Consider the following 19,239-nt stretch of genomic DNA (forward strand, 5'->3'; position numbering starts at 1 on the left):
ACGACACAGTGTCACGTAAGAGTAAAATTAGTGATCGTAGTGAACGGTGCTCTCTAGAGAAAGAAACCAGAAAGTCTTCCAGAAGTGTTCACGGAGGGAGATTTCCCCCCCAAGCCCAATCCCTAAACCCTCCTCCTCACCCTTCCCCTCCTCCCGTCTCCGTCAAGCCAGCAGCCCACACTCGCCAAAGGTAAAGTTCAGGTTTTACTTACTGTGCATGCATATTAAATCTAGTGTTTTATATTAATTTCATTCTTCAATTTAGTATTTATGTAATTCCTACACAAATTTTCAACCTTAGTGAACAAAAATAAATGGAAAAATATGAATTGAAATGGTCATTCATGGTCGGGTGGAACGCATTATTTGCTTTTTATAACATTCTTATGGGTAAATCCATTTAGGTTACGAATTTTTTTAGGTTACGAAAGCAGGTTCTGGAACGGATTAAATTCGTAACCCAAGGTTTACTGTATATATACCTGCCAGGTAAGTGTCATACATTAAATTGCACTTATTTAACTCTATATTTTTTACATAGAACAGTGTCAGGGGCATATAGTGTACCCTAATACTTTATGTAATAACTCTCAATAAAAATTTTTAATATCATTTGCATAACCTTTATAGTCTGAACGGTTTTATTACAAATGTAGTACAGGCGGCCCGCGGTTAACGGCGCAATCACTCAACGGCGAATCGGTTTTACGGCGGTCGGTCAAAAAATATCATTACAAAAAATTAAGGCATTTTTAAAGGAATCTTTACGGCAACAAATTTCAGTTAAACAGCACCGCTAGCACCGTTGTCTAACGAGTTCATACATTTGTAGAAATGCCGTTCAGACCATAAAGGTTATGCAAATTATATTAACAAAATTTTATGGAGAGTTATTACAGGTATTAGAGTAAAAATATATGCCTCTGACGCTGTTCTATGCCGAAAATATCGAGTTACACAAGTTGCAAATTTAGCTATGGATGTGTCGATTCATAAATGTTCATGCTTTTGTTTAAAATGTGTATGAAAATGAATTACGTGAAAGGCATTTTTTTTATGTCTGTACAGAAATATGAAGGCAAGCTTTTGAACTGCCCTTCACGTTAATCAAATACGATAATTTTTTCATGTTCTTTCTTGTAAGCCGCTGCCTGCCGCTCTTACCTGAAATATAGATTTAAAAAAGTGCAAATTAGCGATCGATGTGTCGATTTTATAAATGTTTTATGCTTTTTATGTTTAAAATGTGTATGAAATGTATTACGAATAGGGTTATTTTTTATTTCTGTGCAGAAAATATGATAAAAAGGCAGCTTTATTGAAAACTCCCTTTCAAGTTATCGACTACGATGTTTTTTCAAGTTTTGTTCTTGTATGCCACGCCGCTCTTTCCGAAAATATAGAGTTAAAAAGAGTGCAAATTAGCGATCGATGTGTCGATTTTTCAAATGTTTATGCTTTTTATGTTTAAAATGTGTATGAAAATACATTATGTAAAGGTATTTTCATTTTTGTACAGAAATAAGATACAAATTAAGGCAGCCTTTGTAACTACGCTCCACGTGGTCAGGGGATGGTTTTTCATGTTCGTTCTTGTCGCCAGTCCGAAAAAAATGCATTGTGTTATTTTATTAATTATGCATCTTTTCCATAAATCCTTTTAAAAAGTTATACATTATTTCACTGTATCCAAGAATATTGTATGTACAGTAATACTTTGGGTTACGAACCGATTAGTATACGAATTTTTTTAAACTTACGAAGTGACGCCCCTCATTCTGGAATACGAATTTCACTTGGAATACGAATGCGCGAATTTCCATCATGGGAGCCGCCTGCTTTGTTTACATCGGATGAGCGTGGGATCTGCGAACGCATTTTTTTCGGCCAAAACTTAACGCCTGCTTTGTTTACATCGGATGAGCGTGGGATCTGCGAACGCATTTTTTTTGGCCAAAGCTTAACGAGGGTCACGTGACTTCCCTCCTACGCATCCCTTGACCATTTTTAAACCATAACTCTTTCACTATCTCGCTGGCGGTAAGATTGAAACACATCTGTCCGTGATACGCTCTCAAATTTGCTTAGTGATTTGCGCACGTGTTTGTGTTTTTCCGTGATAGTGCTTATACATTACTATTACCCAAATACTAAAGACAATGGCTCCCAAGATGACGAAGGCAAGCAGCAAGAAGGAAAGCATAAGAAAAGAAGGAGATAATTACAGTCGAAATGAAGATAAGGAAATTATCCAAATGCATGATAAAGGCGAGCGACGTGAAAGACACTGCAGCATTCTTCAAGCGGTCGCATTCAACGATCTGCACTATTGAAGAAAAAGGAAGAAATTAAAGCCAGTAAAGCATCAAAAGGTGTCACAGTATTGACGAAAACAATGGCATTATATTCTCGACGATGTAGAAAATTTGCTCATAGAAAAATATTTTTTCAAATTGTGAAAGACAACAATAGTGTCGCGTAAGCGTAAAAATTAGTGATCGTAGTGAACGGTGCTCTCTAGAGAAAGAACCAGAAAGTCTTCCAGAGTGTTAACGGAGGAGATTTCCCCCCCCCCCCCAAAGCCCTAACCCTCTCCTCCTCACACCTTGCCTCCTCCCGTCTCCGCTCAATCCAGCAGCCACACACGCCAAAGGTAAAGTTCAGGTTTTACTGTGCATGCATATTAAATCTAGGTTATATTTAATTTCATTCTTCAATTTTATAATTTTATGTAATTCCTACACGAATGTTTTCAACCTTAGTGAACAAAAATAAATGGAAAAATATGAATTGAAATGGTCATTCATGGTCGGGTGGAACGCATTATTTGCTTTTTATAACATTCTTATGGGAAAATCCATTTGGGTTACGAATTTTTTAGGTTACGAAGCAGGTTCTGGAACGGATTAAATTCGTAACCCAAGTATTACTGTATTCTCATATTATTGTATAAAATTTTAAAATACTACAGGCAAACTTAAGCCCAGTATTCCGCGGAGTAGTGGCCAATGTTGTGGTTTTGAAATCAGCTGATGAATACGAGTTTGTTTCACCATAACGCAATTCTGAGCGAATGCTCTTGCTTCTAGTTAGCATAAACGAATATCTATATACTTGACTTATATGAGACAAAGTTATTTTTCCTTATACAGCGTGTTTTTAGGTGGAAATATTTATTGAATATGTCTCGTTGTGAATGTGAACTACTATTTTTTTCGTTAACAGATTACGTTGGTAGCATGTTTATTGTGTAAAAAATTACGTGATTCCGTTCGCAGTAATCCTTTATATCATCGTAATACGAACTTTATTATTATCTTATATCGGCGTGAAACCAACAGTAAAATGTGTTCTTTCACGCACAGTAGTTTTGATTAAAATTATTTTATCCCAATTTCTATCTACAAGTTGTGTGTGATGGCAGACGTTTACTGAGTTTTATCCTTGTTGCCGATGTACGATAATGTCATTAGCAGCTTGAACAGTTTTCTCAGCTTCTGTTAATAACTAGGTTTAAATTTAACGGTATATTTCCCGATTGATCTTTAATCTATATTGATCTCTGATCTATAGCGAATAAAGTTATTACATTAAGATATCTCAGTTCTATTCTATACATAACGCCATTTATAACAAATACGGCAATGTTGCACTGTAGTATGATGATCGAAAAACAAGCCAAACAGATGTTATCCAGTTCGGTTGTACTTAGAAAAAAAAAAATCGTTTCTCGTTCAGTTGTTCATGGCTGTACACGTTCAGTTGTTCATGGCTGTATAACGTTTAAACCATACTTTCATCATTCTCTTTTGCTGTTATTGAACTTATGTAACTAGAAGATGGATAAAGTTAGGCCATTGTAATTTGATCACATAAAATCGGACTATCGTAAGACTAATGATCGTAACCTGAACACTACAGCTACCTGTACACTGTATAAACTTTATTATATCTTTACATACTCTAGACACCCACATGACTGTACAGTAAATTCTATAGTACTATACTGCATAAATATAATTTTACTTATTGCGCCGTTGTGGGATTACGGCGCCTTTGACTGGTCTAGTTTCGAAAGAAGGTGTGCGGCGGCCGTAGGCTTTAAAATCGCTCAGCGTCGAAAATCGCTTGGCGTCGGCGGCCAGGAACGGAACCCCTGCCGCTAACCGAGGGCCGCCTGTACTCGCTAGACATAACGGCGCTAATGGCACTGTTAACCGAAAATTGGGCTGTAAAAATACCTTATAATACCTTTTTTTTTTTTAATGAATATTTTCTACACCAGCCATAAAACCAATTCGGCGCCAAGCGATTTTACCGTTAAACGTGGGCCGCCTGTACGGTAGTAGTTATAAAATGATAAAATTAAAATATATGAATAATAAAATTATAAAAAGCAGTGTCAAAAAGTAGACTAGTAGTAGGCTAAGTCGGAAACTAGGTTATGTGTAAGTGGAATTACGTTGCAAGCCTATGTTTGCCCACAGGCTTAATTTTTTAGGGATGTATTCTATATTTCGGGATTTTCTGTGGTCCGGCAGTGGCCTGATCCCAAGGTGGACTGTATAAAGAATTATTAGAAAATCAGAGTATTCAGCAGTATGTATTCAAATCATTCTTAATGTAACAGTTATTAGGGAGCAAAAAACTTCAATATACTAGTTTTGTGTCTTACCACTGGTAGTTCTATATCACTTACTATCTAGCTCTTCATCACAAAGTAATCACAAACCCTAAATCTAATTTTCCCATAACCGACAGACTCTTACACTTATTCTCTCTATGCTCTAGTTTACTTTTCACTGAATGCCATCAACAGATGTTCGTTTATTTGCTGAAATTTGAAATTGCCAGCCATGATCAGGTCTATCATTGCATACTAAATGGGCTTTGCATAGTACTGGAGGAAGTTAGAAAAAGTGGATAAGTCAAGGGAGCTGTTAACAGCAACGACACAGGAGGAAGTACCTTTGTTCATTAACCCAACACCCAAACAAAGTTAAAGATAATGAACCACCCTACAAGAAGATTTTTAACAAGGCAATTGCAAATATTCAACACATCCCTTAGAAAAAGTCTAATTTTGGCAACCATCCTTGAAGAAAAGACAGACAATCCCAGTCTTATGTTGATATGATGTTTGTAATTTGAAAAATGGCTTCCCATTGTTTTGAATTAAGGTGGTGTACCACCTGCATCCTAGTTACTTACTTAGATGTGACAAGTATAATCATTGCTTGTTAGCCCAATTCAAGACTTATACATATGTACACACACATAAAAACTTACCTACAAACAAGTTCTCCATCCATTGCATCATGATCATCACTAGTATTGAATGACACACGTCCTCCTATAGCTGAGCCAATCATGTACACCAGCCACGTTAGCTGACCTAAATATAAAGAAAAACTAGAAGGTAAAAGAAAATTCTTAAAATTACTTAAAAGGTGTACATAACTAATATGCCTTCACTCAGATGTATTCCTATTATATTTTTGGAGGAGGTAACTACATTCTTCAGTATCTATACAATATTCCTTTCTACAATAGTAAAAACTTATCCCTGTAATTATCCATAATTACATGGCAAAATATTTCGGCTAAATAATTTAAATGCTGTAGATATTATTACATTTATTATCGCCTCGTCTACCCAGCATTTAGTTAAATATCGATTGCTAAAAGAGCAGCCATTTTCTCCCTTAATTAACTTTGGGAGGGAGACACGAGGCAAGCAGATAGACCAGAATGTCCGCTTAGGCTTTGGCTTAAAGTAAGAGAGGCAGGCCAGGATGAGATAGGCCTCGATGTGGGCTTCAGGAATCCTTAACATAAGACCTCTTTTTCCTTTCCATACTTGCTAGGTGTTTTGCATCTTGCAGAGACTGCCGGAGGCAATAGGTGCAGCTCAGGCCATTTTGAAAAACAACCTCATCTCCCCAGTCCAGGCCAGAATCTCCAAGAGGACAGATGAGTCCTCTCCTCCGACTGACCTACAGAAGTCAGCCCTTTGTGTAGCCCTACACTGGTTGGCGCCGGGCCCCCTTCACATATCAGACACATGTTCAAGACTCCAGGATTAAAAGTACATCTAGAAAGTGCAAATCCAACCAGCCTTGTATCTCCAAGATGACTCTTGCTAATTTCCATTTTCAAAACTCCTCCTTTATCACTTCTCGATTGAATTTCCTTTTGTCCCCATCGGGCCACATGCTGCACGTGACCTGTCTCAAGTTTAAATTTTCATTGAATATTTCATTTAACATTAGAGTTCCTCCCCAGTGTGTTAGACAATGTGAGTAACTGTAAATTTGGGCAAGAAGTCTTTATTTTACACTGTGTTAATCTGGAACCCCTTTTCCAGATTCGCTGAGTCCGTGTCCTGTCTCGATCACAAGTGCTTCCTTACAGTAACCAAGATCACAATGATCCCTTTTGGAAACCAGCCTTGTTACACATCTGTTTATGGCCAGCTTTTCCTTATTGTGAGATAGATTTGGCCCACATGCGGAAAAGTTGCATTTACTGTTCCCAGGCCATTCAATGGCCTCTTGTAAATAAATGTATGTAAAGTAATTAGCCGAGTTTCCTGGCAACCTCTTTTTCTAAAAATAATAATACCAAAACCCCCCTTTTTTAAGGTAAGTTAAAATCCAGTTACTTTGCATTTCCATATAATATTTCCCGTTTACATATTCAGTTTATACACGGCCCTGATACGTAACAATAAAAAGTTCAAAACCAATTCCCACGTACCAGTCATAAATTTCTCACTTTACATATGCTTTACTAGCAAATATGGGTGGAGCCAATGCACTAAATAATTATTGATTAACAAACATAAGGCCTCTTTGCTTGTAGGCACTTCTAACATCACGAGGGAGTTCCACCTCATCTGTTGTTTTGTTTCTATTCAACTGTCGGTGAGGCTGTTTGTCAGACAGTCCAGCACAAACTAATTAATATCACAATTTGTCGTAAATTGTATTTTTCGTAACTATACAAACCTAAGGTCCTTTAACCAGTCCATATGTTAAAGGACCGAGGGTTTGTATTACGTATCGGAACAAACGTCTTTAAATGAACACCATTTCTACTGATAGCCCGTACAGTTCAATTCAACAGTAAGAGGCAGTGGCTACAGATAGCACTCCTGTTAAGCAATAGACCCTGGAGAAGGATTGGTTCAATGATTATGGTTCTTAGAGAACTAAGGTAGCTCACATTTTTCTCTCAACAGAATAAAAACAACAAATTTTTAATCAATTTGTATTTTTCACAGCTAATATTCCTGAGATCTTAACAATAAGATAACCTTCTTGCACCCCCTGGAAACCAGTTAAAAAATCAAAGATAGTAAAGTAAGGAATCCGTACCCTCTGGCAACTCATGCGTATATGAGGCCACTGACCAGGTTCAGTACCTAGTGATGTGACGCATCAAAGTACACTAATTAGTGAATTGCAGAATTTTTCGCAATTAATTTATAGACTCAACAGTAAAAATCTGCAAATAGGCAAGTTTGCCAATTTTGAAAATGTGAAAATGGGGAGTTCACTGTATTTGCCTATAAATATGCTAAGGGACTGTTGCTGGTTTTACTTATTATCTTGTAATAGTATCTCAGCCTTAATTGCCATTTTGCAAGGTAACATTTGAAAAAATATATATAATATATAATTCACTAAGCATTTCTCCCCATCCCAGTACATATAGTAAACATTGGTCCATAAATACAATCAATGATTGTTGCTGATTTTGGGTTCTTATCTTTACAAAAAAAAAAAAAAAAAAAAAAAAAAAAAAAAAAAAACTACAACCTTGCTATAATTAGTGCATTCTTATAAGTCTTCAAAGTTTTCCCAGTCTCAGGGTATTGTTATGTATGTGCATTTATCCAGACCTGTGAAGGTGAATATCCAACAGCAAATTGAATGACATTCACCCCTTAAACATTTCCTATATTTTTGAAGAACGATTTTTTTTTTTAGCTGAAGTTTCTGACACATTATCTAGACAAAAAGACTTACCTTCTAATATAGCTATTTCTTCTATAGTGTGCTGTTGAGATCTATTATTCATACGAGCAGATATGAGTTCTTGATAGCGTTGTGCCGTCTGTTCAAACAACTGCACCAACAGCGCACAGGTTTTTGCATACTCACAGCGACCAATGGTTGACAGCTGAAGAAAATTAATGGTTACAATTATAAACAGAAACTTAACACGATAAACAAACAATTTCAATGAAAACAGTAATTCACTTTAGACTATAATGTCAGTAAAAGATGAAATTAATTTGGCCTGAAAGTAAAACTAAAATATTTAAAAGATGCAAGAAACAAACATGTATATATACACCCCAATAACCGTAGTTCTTTGGTACAAACACTACTTTAGAGCACTATTACTTGACACCACATACCTGATCTAATTGTTGTTGAATGACAGTAACATCATCCAGAGGATCATCTAAGCCATCTCGAAGCACCACACTAACACTTTCTAATCGAGATGAAACATAGGCACGCACAACTTCAGGTGTATAGGTCTCTAAAAGGTGTGGTTCTGTTGCCTGAAAAGGAAATTCTTTCTTCAATAATATTCAAAAGCAACAGTCAAGGTGTTTTGATGTATTTTGCTATCATTTCATGAAAAGTCAACCTCAATTTTACTACAAACAACTATTAGTTTAACAAAACCAATGCATCTTCAGCCCAGAGGCTTCCTCAGAAGAATCTGGAACAAGGTACAGTTTGACAGGTGGCACGAGATATTGTTCTTCCAAAATACAGGCAGTCCCTGGTTTTCGGCGGACTCTCTTACTGACGATCCGGTTTGCGCCATAAAAATTGGTGATATATGGCGCCATAAAGGGCCAAGTTTCAGTTATCAGCGCCATAAGGTGCCAATGATAGTTATGTCCCCATAACACGTGTAACAGAGGTGCCATTCAGCGGTTATCGGCGCTATTAGCCAAAGCTCAGTACCATAATTCACTGAGTTTTGGTTAATGGCGGTCTTCATAACTTATCAGCACCCTGCCGAGAATGGAAACACACACCCACCCACCCCAAAACTAGAGACTGCCTGTACAGGTTTTCCAAATTATACAGGAGGAGGATCACACCCTTCCCAAGATCCAAAAGCCTCCTAAACTTTGGCTTGTCCTCTTCAGAGCACACCAAAGAAGGCAAAGTCCACCAACTAATTCAAAGCAGTCCACCAACTAATTCAATCACAGATCAAACCATAATGATGCCTGGATGGAAGTCTTGGTAACCAAATCCAAGTTCTTTCTTCATAGAAAGATCAAGACATCTCTTCCACAAGCCATGCTAGGAGGAGGCTATTCAACACGCTGCGGACTACCAAGTCCACCTACATGAGGCTAGCACTTGTGTCCTCGGATATTTATTTCCATTGAAATGTCAAGCCAACAGCACAAGCTACAAAGAAATGGGGGTTAACAAATACTACAACCCAACACGTGACGAGTCTGTAATCTCCAGCATCCCACATGCCAGTGTTGAAGAGAACCCCAGAGTCAGTTTGTGGGACATTGCCAAATGGTGGCAGGCTGCCTCTTGCAAAAACATTAGCCCAGTTCAGTCCGCTGCAACATGGATGAATAAGGCCCTCAAGCCCCAAAGAATCAGCAGTGAACTTAAAAAGTCCCTCCACTGAGATAAAGGAAAAAGGGTATTGCATAAACTATATAAAAAGATCCTGGGGCCCTATTGCCAGAGCCTGAGAGATAGAGCAATGACCCACAACCAGAAGAGTGGGTGTTGCCCAGACATACTCAACAACCTTACCCTCTTGCCACAGCCCAAGGCCAGCACCAGACTTCCTGACAGGTCCAAGTGGCCTATACCCATGCCAATTCATGTTTGCATTCCATGACCTACAGCAGGTAAAATAGAGGATGCATTTGAAACTTAAGCATATCAGACTGTAAGTGTTGTAGCTTACAATTGCAGTTTTCGACCATTTCGGTCGAGTTAAAGTTGACCGAAGGTTGAATTTTTTCTATTAATCGTTATTTATATGAAAATATTTCAAAACTGATAAAAGCTAAAACCATGGGTTGTTTTTAGTTGTATTCTACATAAAATTGCACACATTTTCATATATAAAACTTTATGTAACGGCTAATATAAAACGGTGTAAACATTACGACAATCGGACGAAAAACTTTCTGATTTTTTTCAGAACGAGTTTATTGCAGCACGGTAACGTAAGGAAAACCTTTGTTTTTTTCATAATTCAACCATAAATCACAAAAATATTGGTTGCTAGAGACTTTCCATTCCGTTTGCAAATAAACGGGTAAATGATTGAATCTTTAACTATAATGTAAGAGTTTTAGCTTACAATTGCATTTTTCGACCATTTCGGTAGAGTCAAAGTTGACCGAAGGTTGATATTTTGGCACTTATCATTATTTATATGAAAATATTTCAAAACTGATAAAAGCTACAACCATGGGTTGTTTTTTATGTATTCTACATGAAATTGCACACATTTCCATATATAAAACCTTATGCCACAGCTTATATAAAACGGTGCAAACATTACAACAATCGGACGAAAAAATTCCTGATTTTTTCGGAAGTTACCACGCGGATGTAAGGAAAATGTTTTTTTCATAAATTCACCATAAATCAAAATATTGTGCTAGAGACTTCCAATTTGTTGTAAAATGAAGTTAAATGATTGAATATTACTAGAATATAAGAGTTTTAGCTTACAATTGCGTTTTTCGACCATTTCGCTAGAGTCAAAGTTGACCGAAGGTTGAAATTTTGGCACTCAACGTTATTTATATGAAAATATTTCAAAACTGATAAAAGCTACAACCATGAGTTGTTTATGGTTGTATTCTACATGAAATTGCACACATTTTCATATATAAAACTCTAAGTAATGGCTAATATAAAATGGTGCAAAAATTATGTCAAAGTGACGAAATAATTTCCGAGATGTCGCTGATGCTTTTTAGTGCGAGAAGAAAGAAATTCGCGGTTGCGCGCCTGGGTAACACCTGTAAACAAAACATTAGCTTGATCCGTGAGCTCCCAGCATCCCTCAAGGCGTGTGATTCAAAAGTTTTTGCATAGTAGGCCTATAACTATTTTTCTACGAATTTTTACAAAAACTATTTTGCGTCGATGTACCATACGTCGGTTCAGCACCCGACAAGACGATTTTCGTCGACGTTTAATACGTCCAATCAGCGTTTAAGGGTTAATCTTCTTCTCTTGACTCAAGGATCAGTCACGAAGTTCCTTATCCTCCTACACTTGACTGATGCACGCGGTGACGTCATCAAGCTTTGCAATGACGTTGAACTAGGAGAAGACAAAGAAGACGACAACGATTAACGTCTTTTCCTTTTGTCTTTATCTATTTTCTCCCCTAAAGTTTGCAATTTCTTCACAACGCTATATGTATTCGAAGGCAACGAGGATGTGAAAGAGGCCGTACGCTGTGATGTCAGTCTGTGACATCACTGATGGCGTTGGTTGTGACATCACAATGTGCTGCAAAACCGTTTCCAAAATTCTGCACCGCCGGAAACATTGACGTCATTGCCATTGCCATGGAGTTGTCCCCATAAATTTCAGACAAGGTGGATCCAAGGTACTCATAGTCGAAGGACCCGGAGGGAAGCATGACATCATATAGTGGGATAACAACTGCTCCAAGGTTGGTACGCCTGATAAGGCTAACGCTGACCACATTCCTTCCATCCTCTGTGCATCAGGGGCTGAGAGCTGGGACAAAGATGGAGATGCTCCCCCTCTTCCTGCCGGGAATGAAGGAGCGTAATTACGTACAAAATTTCCCAAAACCCCTCCTGGTGTTTCCAATAACGAATCGTTAGAAGAAACTATAGTAGTATGGGAAACATCAAAACCAGGTGAAGAAACATGTGAAACGTAAGGAGCAGGCTGATGTATAGCCGATACAAAAGAAGCTGAAGACGCTTGACCATCCAAAGATGGCGGTGTTTCCTTTCCCATAAAACTTCTTCCTTTGTTCAACCGACCAACTGCGACAAACTGAACAAGTACAGGCGGTCCCCGGGTTACGACGGTTCCGGCTTACGACGTTCCGAGGTTACGACGCTTTTTCTTAAATATTCAATGGAAAAAATCCGTCCTGGTTACGACGCTTGTTCCGAGGTTACGACGCTGACGCTTCCGACGCTCCGAGTTAACGACGCTTTAAAAAAACGCATACTATGATAAAAATCCTTTATAGTTTAGCACAGTATATTAATAAAAAATAAGTTTCTGGTTAGATTACAACAAAAATTTTGAGATTATGATGATTTTCGAACACTTTTTATGTTGTATTTTTCTATGTTTTTTAGTGACGCCTCATATGCGGAACTAGTTTCCGAGCGAATGAATACATACAGTTTACATATAACAGTCCAAAAGCGCAAATAATGAAAAAAAAATGATATTGTTAAACTACAATAAAGTTTGTACATACTTACCTGGCAGAATATATACTTAGCTATAGTCTCAGACGTTTCCCGACAGAATTTCAAATCTCACGGCACACGCGACAGGTAGGTCAGGTGGTCTACCTTACCCGCGCTGGGTGGCGGATGTACGAACCACTCCCGTAAGCTTGTCAGATTTTTTCTCTTCCACCTGTCTCCTGAGGGGAGGCTGGTGGGGGGCCATTAATCAGTATATATCTGCCAGGTAAGTATGTACAAAACTTTATTGTAGTTTAACATATCATTTTTTTTGTACATGAACTTCCTACAGATATATACTTAGCTGATTGGCACCCTTGGTGGAGGGTAAGAGACAGCTCAATAATACAGGTAAGACGGGAAACAACTAATGTTGTAGGATATAAAAACCTTGGTTCTCACCTTTTCAGGATGAAGACTTCATAGATACTATCTCTGAGTCTGCATTGCCTGGAGAGCTACAGCTAGGGACGTGACCCTGATGCTGAAAGACTCTCGGATCTACCACTGGGATATGTGATCCCCTATTGTGGTAGAATCCAAGTCGGATGCTGTTAGAGGGACCTTGTCCGCTTACCTAACAGATCCTTACCACTACCTCGCAAGGAGCCAAAACCCACCAGACCACCTAATAACAAAATACAAAGGGTTAATATTACGACAAAAAAAGAGGTGCCTCCTGCAACCTCTTTCAGAACACCAAAAAACAACAATATAAAATATATAGCCAAATATAAAAAATTTACACAGGATAAGTTTCAGCTCCCTGCCCCAGCACCGAATCCGCCGATACGAAAGGACCCAGGCGAAGCATTTATCATATGTGATTTTTACATCACGAAGGTAGTGTGTTTGCGAAAACCAATTGGCATCTCCAAAAAGTCGCCTCCATCAAGTTCCGCACAGACATATTTTTTTCTGAATGCAAGCGAAGTTGCGATGGCTCTCACCTCGTGAGCTTTCACTTTCAGAAGTCTAAAATGTTCTTCCTTACAGGCAACATGTGCCTCTGTAATAAGGCTCTCAGAAAAAAGGAAGAGCATTCTTCGACATGGGCCGAGTGGGGTCCTTTACGGAGCACCAAAGCACATCTTGATTAGCCTTAAGTTGTTCCTTCCTCTTAAGGAAATACTTCATAATTCTCATAGGGCAAAGAGTTCTTTCAGGCTCTTCCCCTACTAGAAAAGATAAACTACGAACTTCAAAGCTCCTGGGCCAAGGCGTGATGGGTTTTCATTCTGCAAGGAAACTTGGAAGAAACGAACACACCATAGAATCTTCCTTAAACCCTACATTGCCCTCAATAGCTTGGAGCTCACTCACTCTCTTAGCTGTAGCTAGGGCCAAAAGGAAGATAGCCTTCTTCGTCAGATCCTTGAAGAGGCTAAGCCAGGAGGTTCGAATCTAGACGATCCAAGGAATTGTAGAACTACGTCTAGATTCCAGTTCGGTACTACATGAGGACGCTTAATGGTTTTCAAATTATCTAATAAGATCATGCAGGTCCTTATCATCGGATATATTTAAGCCTCTATGCCGAAATACCGCCGCCAAACATGACTAGCGGTTATCCCTTAATAGTTGACACAACCAGATGACATTCTTCTTTTGAGGAAAATAAGGAAATCCGCAATTTGGGTCACAGAGGTACTGGAAGAGGAAATGTTCTTCCTCTTGCACCAACGTCTGAAGACATCCCACTTTGATGGGTAACAACCCAAGGTGGGTAAGGTCTACTCGCTCTTGCGAATTGCTTTAGCAGCTGTCTGAAAAGCCTTCGCTCTGACCAAACTTTGGACAGTCTGAAACCAGTCAGACTGAGAGCGAGGAGATTTTGTCTGGTACCTCGGAAGTCGGAAGGGGGGTTGTCTGAGTAGATCGCTCCTTAGCGGGAGCGATCTTGGAAGGTCCACCACCATTCCAGTACCTCTGTGAACCATTCTTGGGCCGGCCAAAAAGGGAGCGATTAAGGTCATTCTCGTTGAATCGGACTCTACGAACTTCTTGATGGTTAGCCCCAGGATCTTGAAGGGGGGAAAACGCGTAGACGTCGAGTCCGTTTCAGTCTAGAAGAAGAGCATCTATTGCTAATGCCTCTGGATCCGATATCGGAGAGCAGTAAGGATCCAGCCTCTTGTTCTTTGCCGTGGCAAAGAGGTCTATGTGTGGCCTGCCCCATAACTTCCACAGGCTCTGGCATACATCCAGATGAAGGGTCCACTCTGTGGGAAGGACCTGATCTTTCCTGCTGAGGATGATCTGCTCTTACATTCTTTCTCCCTGCACGAACCTGGTGAGAAGCTTGATTCCTCTTTCTTCTGCCCACAGAATAAGGTCTCTTGCTGTCTCGTACAGGAGAAGAATGCGTCTCCCCCCCTGGTTTCCTGATATATGCCAGAGCTGTAGTGTTGTCCGCGTTGACCTGCACTACGATCTTCTGACTTTGGGCTCGAAAGCCTTCAGAGCCAACCACACAGCCATCAACTCCTTTCTGTTGATGTGCCAGGCTACCTGGTCCCCACCCAGGTACCTGACACTTCGATGGTTCCCAGAGTTGCACCCCACCCCGTGTCCGACGCGTCGGAGAACAACACCAGGTTGGGGGTCTGTGATTGAAGAGACAGTCCCTTCGCAAAGAGGTTGGGATCTGTCCACCATAAGAGATGTTTCTTGATGTACCTGGGATAACGACAGGGAGAACGTCAAATCCTGAGAACGACGACTCCAATTCCGATGAAGAAAGAATTGGAGCGGTCTCAGGTGCAACCTTCCTAGGGAAACGAATTGCTCCAGCGAGGAGAGCGTCCCCAGCAGACTCATCCACTCCCTCACTGTGCATACTTCTTTCCCTAAGAACCGGTTGTTACTCCTCTCGAATCCTCGGGCTATCCTTTCCTGCGAGGGAAAAAAGCCGAAAAACTCGAGAGGTTCATCTGTATCCCGAGATCACACACTCTAGCTCGGGAATTAGAGACGACTTCTTGAAAATGACGAGAAGTCCCAAAGCCTTCGTCAATTCTAGTTACTTGTAAGTCCTTCAAACAACGATCTTCTGAATCTGGACCCTTATTAGCCAATCGTCGAGGTACATGGATCCCTCACCCCTTTCAAATGAAGCCATTGAGCCACATTCCTCAAAAATCCCCCCGTGAACACTTGAGGGGGACCGTCGAGAGGCCGAAAACACAGAGCCCTGAACTGAAAAATTTTCCCCCCCATCATGAATCTGAGAAACTTCCTCGAGGAAGGATGGATCGGTACGTGGAAGTAAGCGTCCTGTAAATCCAAGGAAACCATCCAGTCCCCTGGACGAAGTGCTGCCAGCACTGATGAAGGCGTTTCCATCGTGAACTTCTCTTTTCTACGAAGAAGTTCAGGGCGCTTACATCCAAACACCGGTCTCCATCCCCCTGAGGACTTCGGAACTAGGAAAAGGCGGTTGTAGAACCCGATGAATGATGGTCTGTCACTAGTTCGATAGCCCCCTTCTCCAGCATCTGATCTACTGCTAGATGGAGAGCTTGATTCATGATGGGGTCTCTGTACCTGGCCGTCAGTTCCCTTGGGATGGTCGTCAAGGGAGGTCTTTCGACGGAAAGGGATGAGGTAACCTCTCCTCAAAATAGAGAAAGGGTCCAAGGATCCGCCCCTTTTTGGGCCCAGACTTCTGCAAACTCTAAGAGTTTGGCGCCCACCGTTGTTTTGAAGACTTTTGCAAGTATTTGGGGCTTTAACAGACTTGGCGAAAGTCTTACCCCTTCTTGAAGGTCTAAAACGACCTCTAAACGTAGAGGCTCTCGATGAAGACGCCCCTCGAAAGGGTTCTCGAACACTTGCTTTTTCCTTCTTAGTCTTGGTAGGGAAGGAAGGGGGAGGGCGAGGTTTTCTTGCCGACTGTGCCAAAAGGTCCTCCGGGTGGCTTTGGCCGACAGTGATCTTGAAATGTCTGCACTCGATGTTTAGGGAACAACTTAGCAGACAGAGGAGCAAAACAGCAAAGAAGACCTCTGGGCATGGGAGACAGACTTCGTTAAGAAGGAACAATAAAACCGACCTCTTCTTCACGATACCCGGCCCCATACAGGGAGGCGATTTCACTCGCTCCGTCTCTTACGATTTGTCCATTAACAAGACAAAACACACATAAGATCTTCTGGCGAAATTGACTCTGGCACTTCAATTTTCTTGGCTAGGACTCCCAACGACCAATCAAGGAAGTTAAATACCCCTATTCTAGCACTCTAAACATGCCTTTGAGCATGTGATCCCAATTCATTCATTGCCCAAGTCGTCTTAGCAGAGTTAAGGGCAGTTCTCCTTGTCGAATCTACCAGCGCCGAAAATCCGAATCAGCCGAAGACGGTAGACCCAATCCTAAGGACTCTCCTGTTTCATACAGAAACCAGCGCGTCCTGATAACTTTTTCGAAGGAGGAAAAGCGAACATCGTTTTCCCCGCTTCTTCTTTGGAAGCCATCAGGAACCAAAACTCCTCAGTGCCTTCTTCATAGAAAAAGTTGGCTTCATCCTCACAAAAGAAGAACTCTTCGCTGTCTTCGCCGTTTGAAAAAAAGTGAGTGAGGAGAAGGAGGAGCCGTAGGAGAAAGGGAATCCCCAAAAACTTGCAAAAGTAGCTCTGTAAGCTTCTTGTAAGAAGACACAGCAGCAGAAGTGTTCGGTTCCTCATCCGAACCTTCTAGGACGTCTTGTCGAGGCGAGCGCGGAAGATCCTTAGGTGACGAAGGATCCTAGTAGGAGTTGGAGTTTAGGTAGAGGTTGGAGAACGCCCTCTCTTAGAAGAGTTCACATCCACTGGAGAATGAAGAGAAGATCTGGGATGTCTACGATAAGACTCCCTCTTCGAAGTAGACGAATCTCAGCCGAAGGAGAGGTAGGGCTCTACTCCGAGAATCCTCGGAAATATCCACAGGGCGTTTACGAGGAGGCGAGCGCCTACTATACTCTTTGCGCCTATCCCGAGGCGAGCGGCTGCCAGGAGAAGAGCGCCTATCGAGAGCAGAGCACTTGCGCGGCTCTCTATACCTGTCCAGTTGCGTACGATCAACGGAAGTTCGACTGGAAGGCGAAATGCGCCTACTAGGAGAAGCTGCTTGCGAGACTCATGACGTCTAACAAGAGGGTTAACATTCAGGAGAAGGGCGCTCAAAGCTAATGAGCGCCTACTTGGAGAAGGGCGCTTCCGAGATTCCTGTTGTCTACCAAGAGACAAACGGTCGGAGAAGTGCGCCTAGAAGCGGGAGAGCGCCTACACGGAGAAGGGCGCTTGAAAGACTCTTGTTGTCTGCCCCTAGAGAATAATCAGGAGTATGACGCCTTAAAAGAAAAGAGCGAGCGCCTACTAGGAGATCGATGTGCAGTAGGCTCTTGGCGCCTACCTTGCGGGGAGCGGCTAACAGTAGGCCGTCTATCATGCACCTGACTCCTACCAGACTCTTGATGCCTGTCAGGAGAGAAGTCACGATCCGACACTCGAGGAGAGTGACATCTGGACGAAGAACGCCTACTTGCATAAGGGCGCCTTCTAGAATCTTGAGGCTGCTGAGGAGAAGTCTCACGCGAGGGAGTTGAAGAAATAGCGTGATGAGCAGGTGCAGTGCACTTACCGGAAGCGGGAATCCAATCTGGAGAAAAAACTTCTTTCTCCACAGAGCGTCCTACCGATGTTTGGCGCCTTGAAGTCGAAAAGAGAGCCAGGCGAGCGAGGGCGCTCACGCGAGCCCCTACCTTCATACGAAACTCCCCATATAAGGAAGAACGCCTAAAAACGAGAACGATCCTCTGAAGAGCGGCGCCTAGATCTCTTGATCGGAAGAGAAACGTCCTTCTTCCTACGTGATCTACTGCTAGAGAGTCTGCTAGCGCCGTGATCTGAGCTTGAAGTCCCGCGAGTACTCTCGTAGGCGAATCTTGCTGTTCTTCCTCGGAAGCAGGCGCCGAGCGCGGAGTGCGAGAAGAAGAACGATCACAGGATTTCTTGGGTTTCTTCGCCTCCACCGACGATTCTTCCGGGAAAACCTCCGGACTAAGAAAGCCAAAGGACTGGCAGGGAGCTTTCCAAGCCCTCTTCAACGGTTCAACGGACGCGACGCATCCGGGGAGTTCCAACCTCTCTTCGGAGAGGGAGACGCCGAAGAGGAGAAGCATTGGCGTAGTAGCTCCTTCTTGTAGCGATCCGAGGCAGCCTGGGAGCGTACTTCAGGATCTGCCGAGGGGACGCCTGACCGGTGGGGGTTCTCCCTAGCCCTCTTGCGGCTTTCGACTTCCTACTCCACTGGAACTGGGAGTCTGGAAGAGGTCTAGGCCTAGAGGCACTAAGAGCCGGTCAGACGCACCCTCCACAACACTGGGGACACTGCACTGATCACTAACACTCTCCTTACCTTCCAACTGACGAATCTTTTGATCCATCGAACGAATCGTGGCTCTCAGAGCTGCCGCCTCCGAAGGCGAATCTTCGGCTTCGGTGCGGGGAGCAGGGGCTGCAAACTTGGGAAGAAGGTTCTAATTCTACGTTAGTATTAGGATCCACATCCAACTCACTCATTCTAGATCCACTAGAACTTCTAGAGGAAGCCTTACGCACTCTATCACGTCCAACTTCCTAACATAAGAAGAGAGAGCCTTATATTCTTCTTCATTCAATCCCTTACATTCACTACAAGGGTTAGCAAAAGAACATTCATTCCCCCTGCATTTCATGCAAACCGTGGGGGTCTA

General features: G+C 41.7%; 1 protein-coding gene across 1 annotated transcript in view; it reads right to left on the minus strand.

Annotated features, from left to right (window-relative positions):
- Nucleotides 1-19,239, minus strand: part of LOC135222013 (exportin-7-like) — a 364,750-nt gene that overhangs the window by 287,556 nt on the left and 57,955 nt on the right. Inside the window, exons 8-10 of the mRNA XM_064260138.1 lie at nucleotides 8,429-8,578; nucleotides 8,034-8,187; nucleotides 5,290-5,395 (exon numbers count right to left, since the gene is read on the minus strand). Coding sequence (XP_064116208.1) covers nucleotides 5,290-5,395; nucleotides 8,034-8,187; nucleotides 8,429-8,578 — 410 coding nt within the window. The remainder of the gene's footprint in view (nucleotides 1-5,289; nucleotides 5,396-8,033; nucleotides 8,188-8,428; nucleotides 8,579-19,239) is intronic.

This window comes from Macrobrachium nipponense, chromosome 3, assembly GCF_015104395.2.
Source record: "Macrobrachium nipponense isolate FS-2020 chromosome 3, ASM1510439v2, whole genome shotgun sequence".
In the NCBI taxonomy this organism is placed as follows: domain Eukaryota; kingdom Metazoa; phylum Arthropoda; class Malacostraca; order Decapoda; family Palaemonidae; genus Macrobrachium; species Macrobrachium nipponense.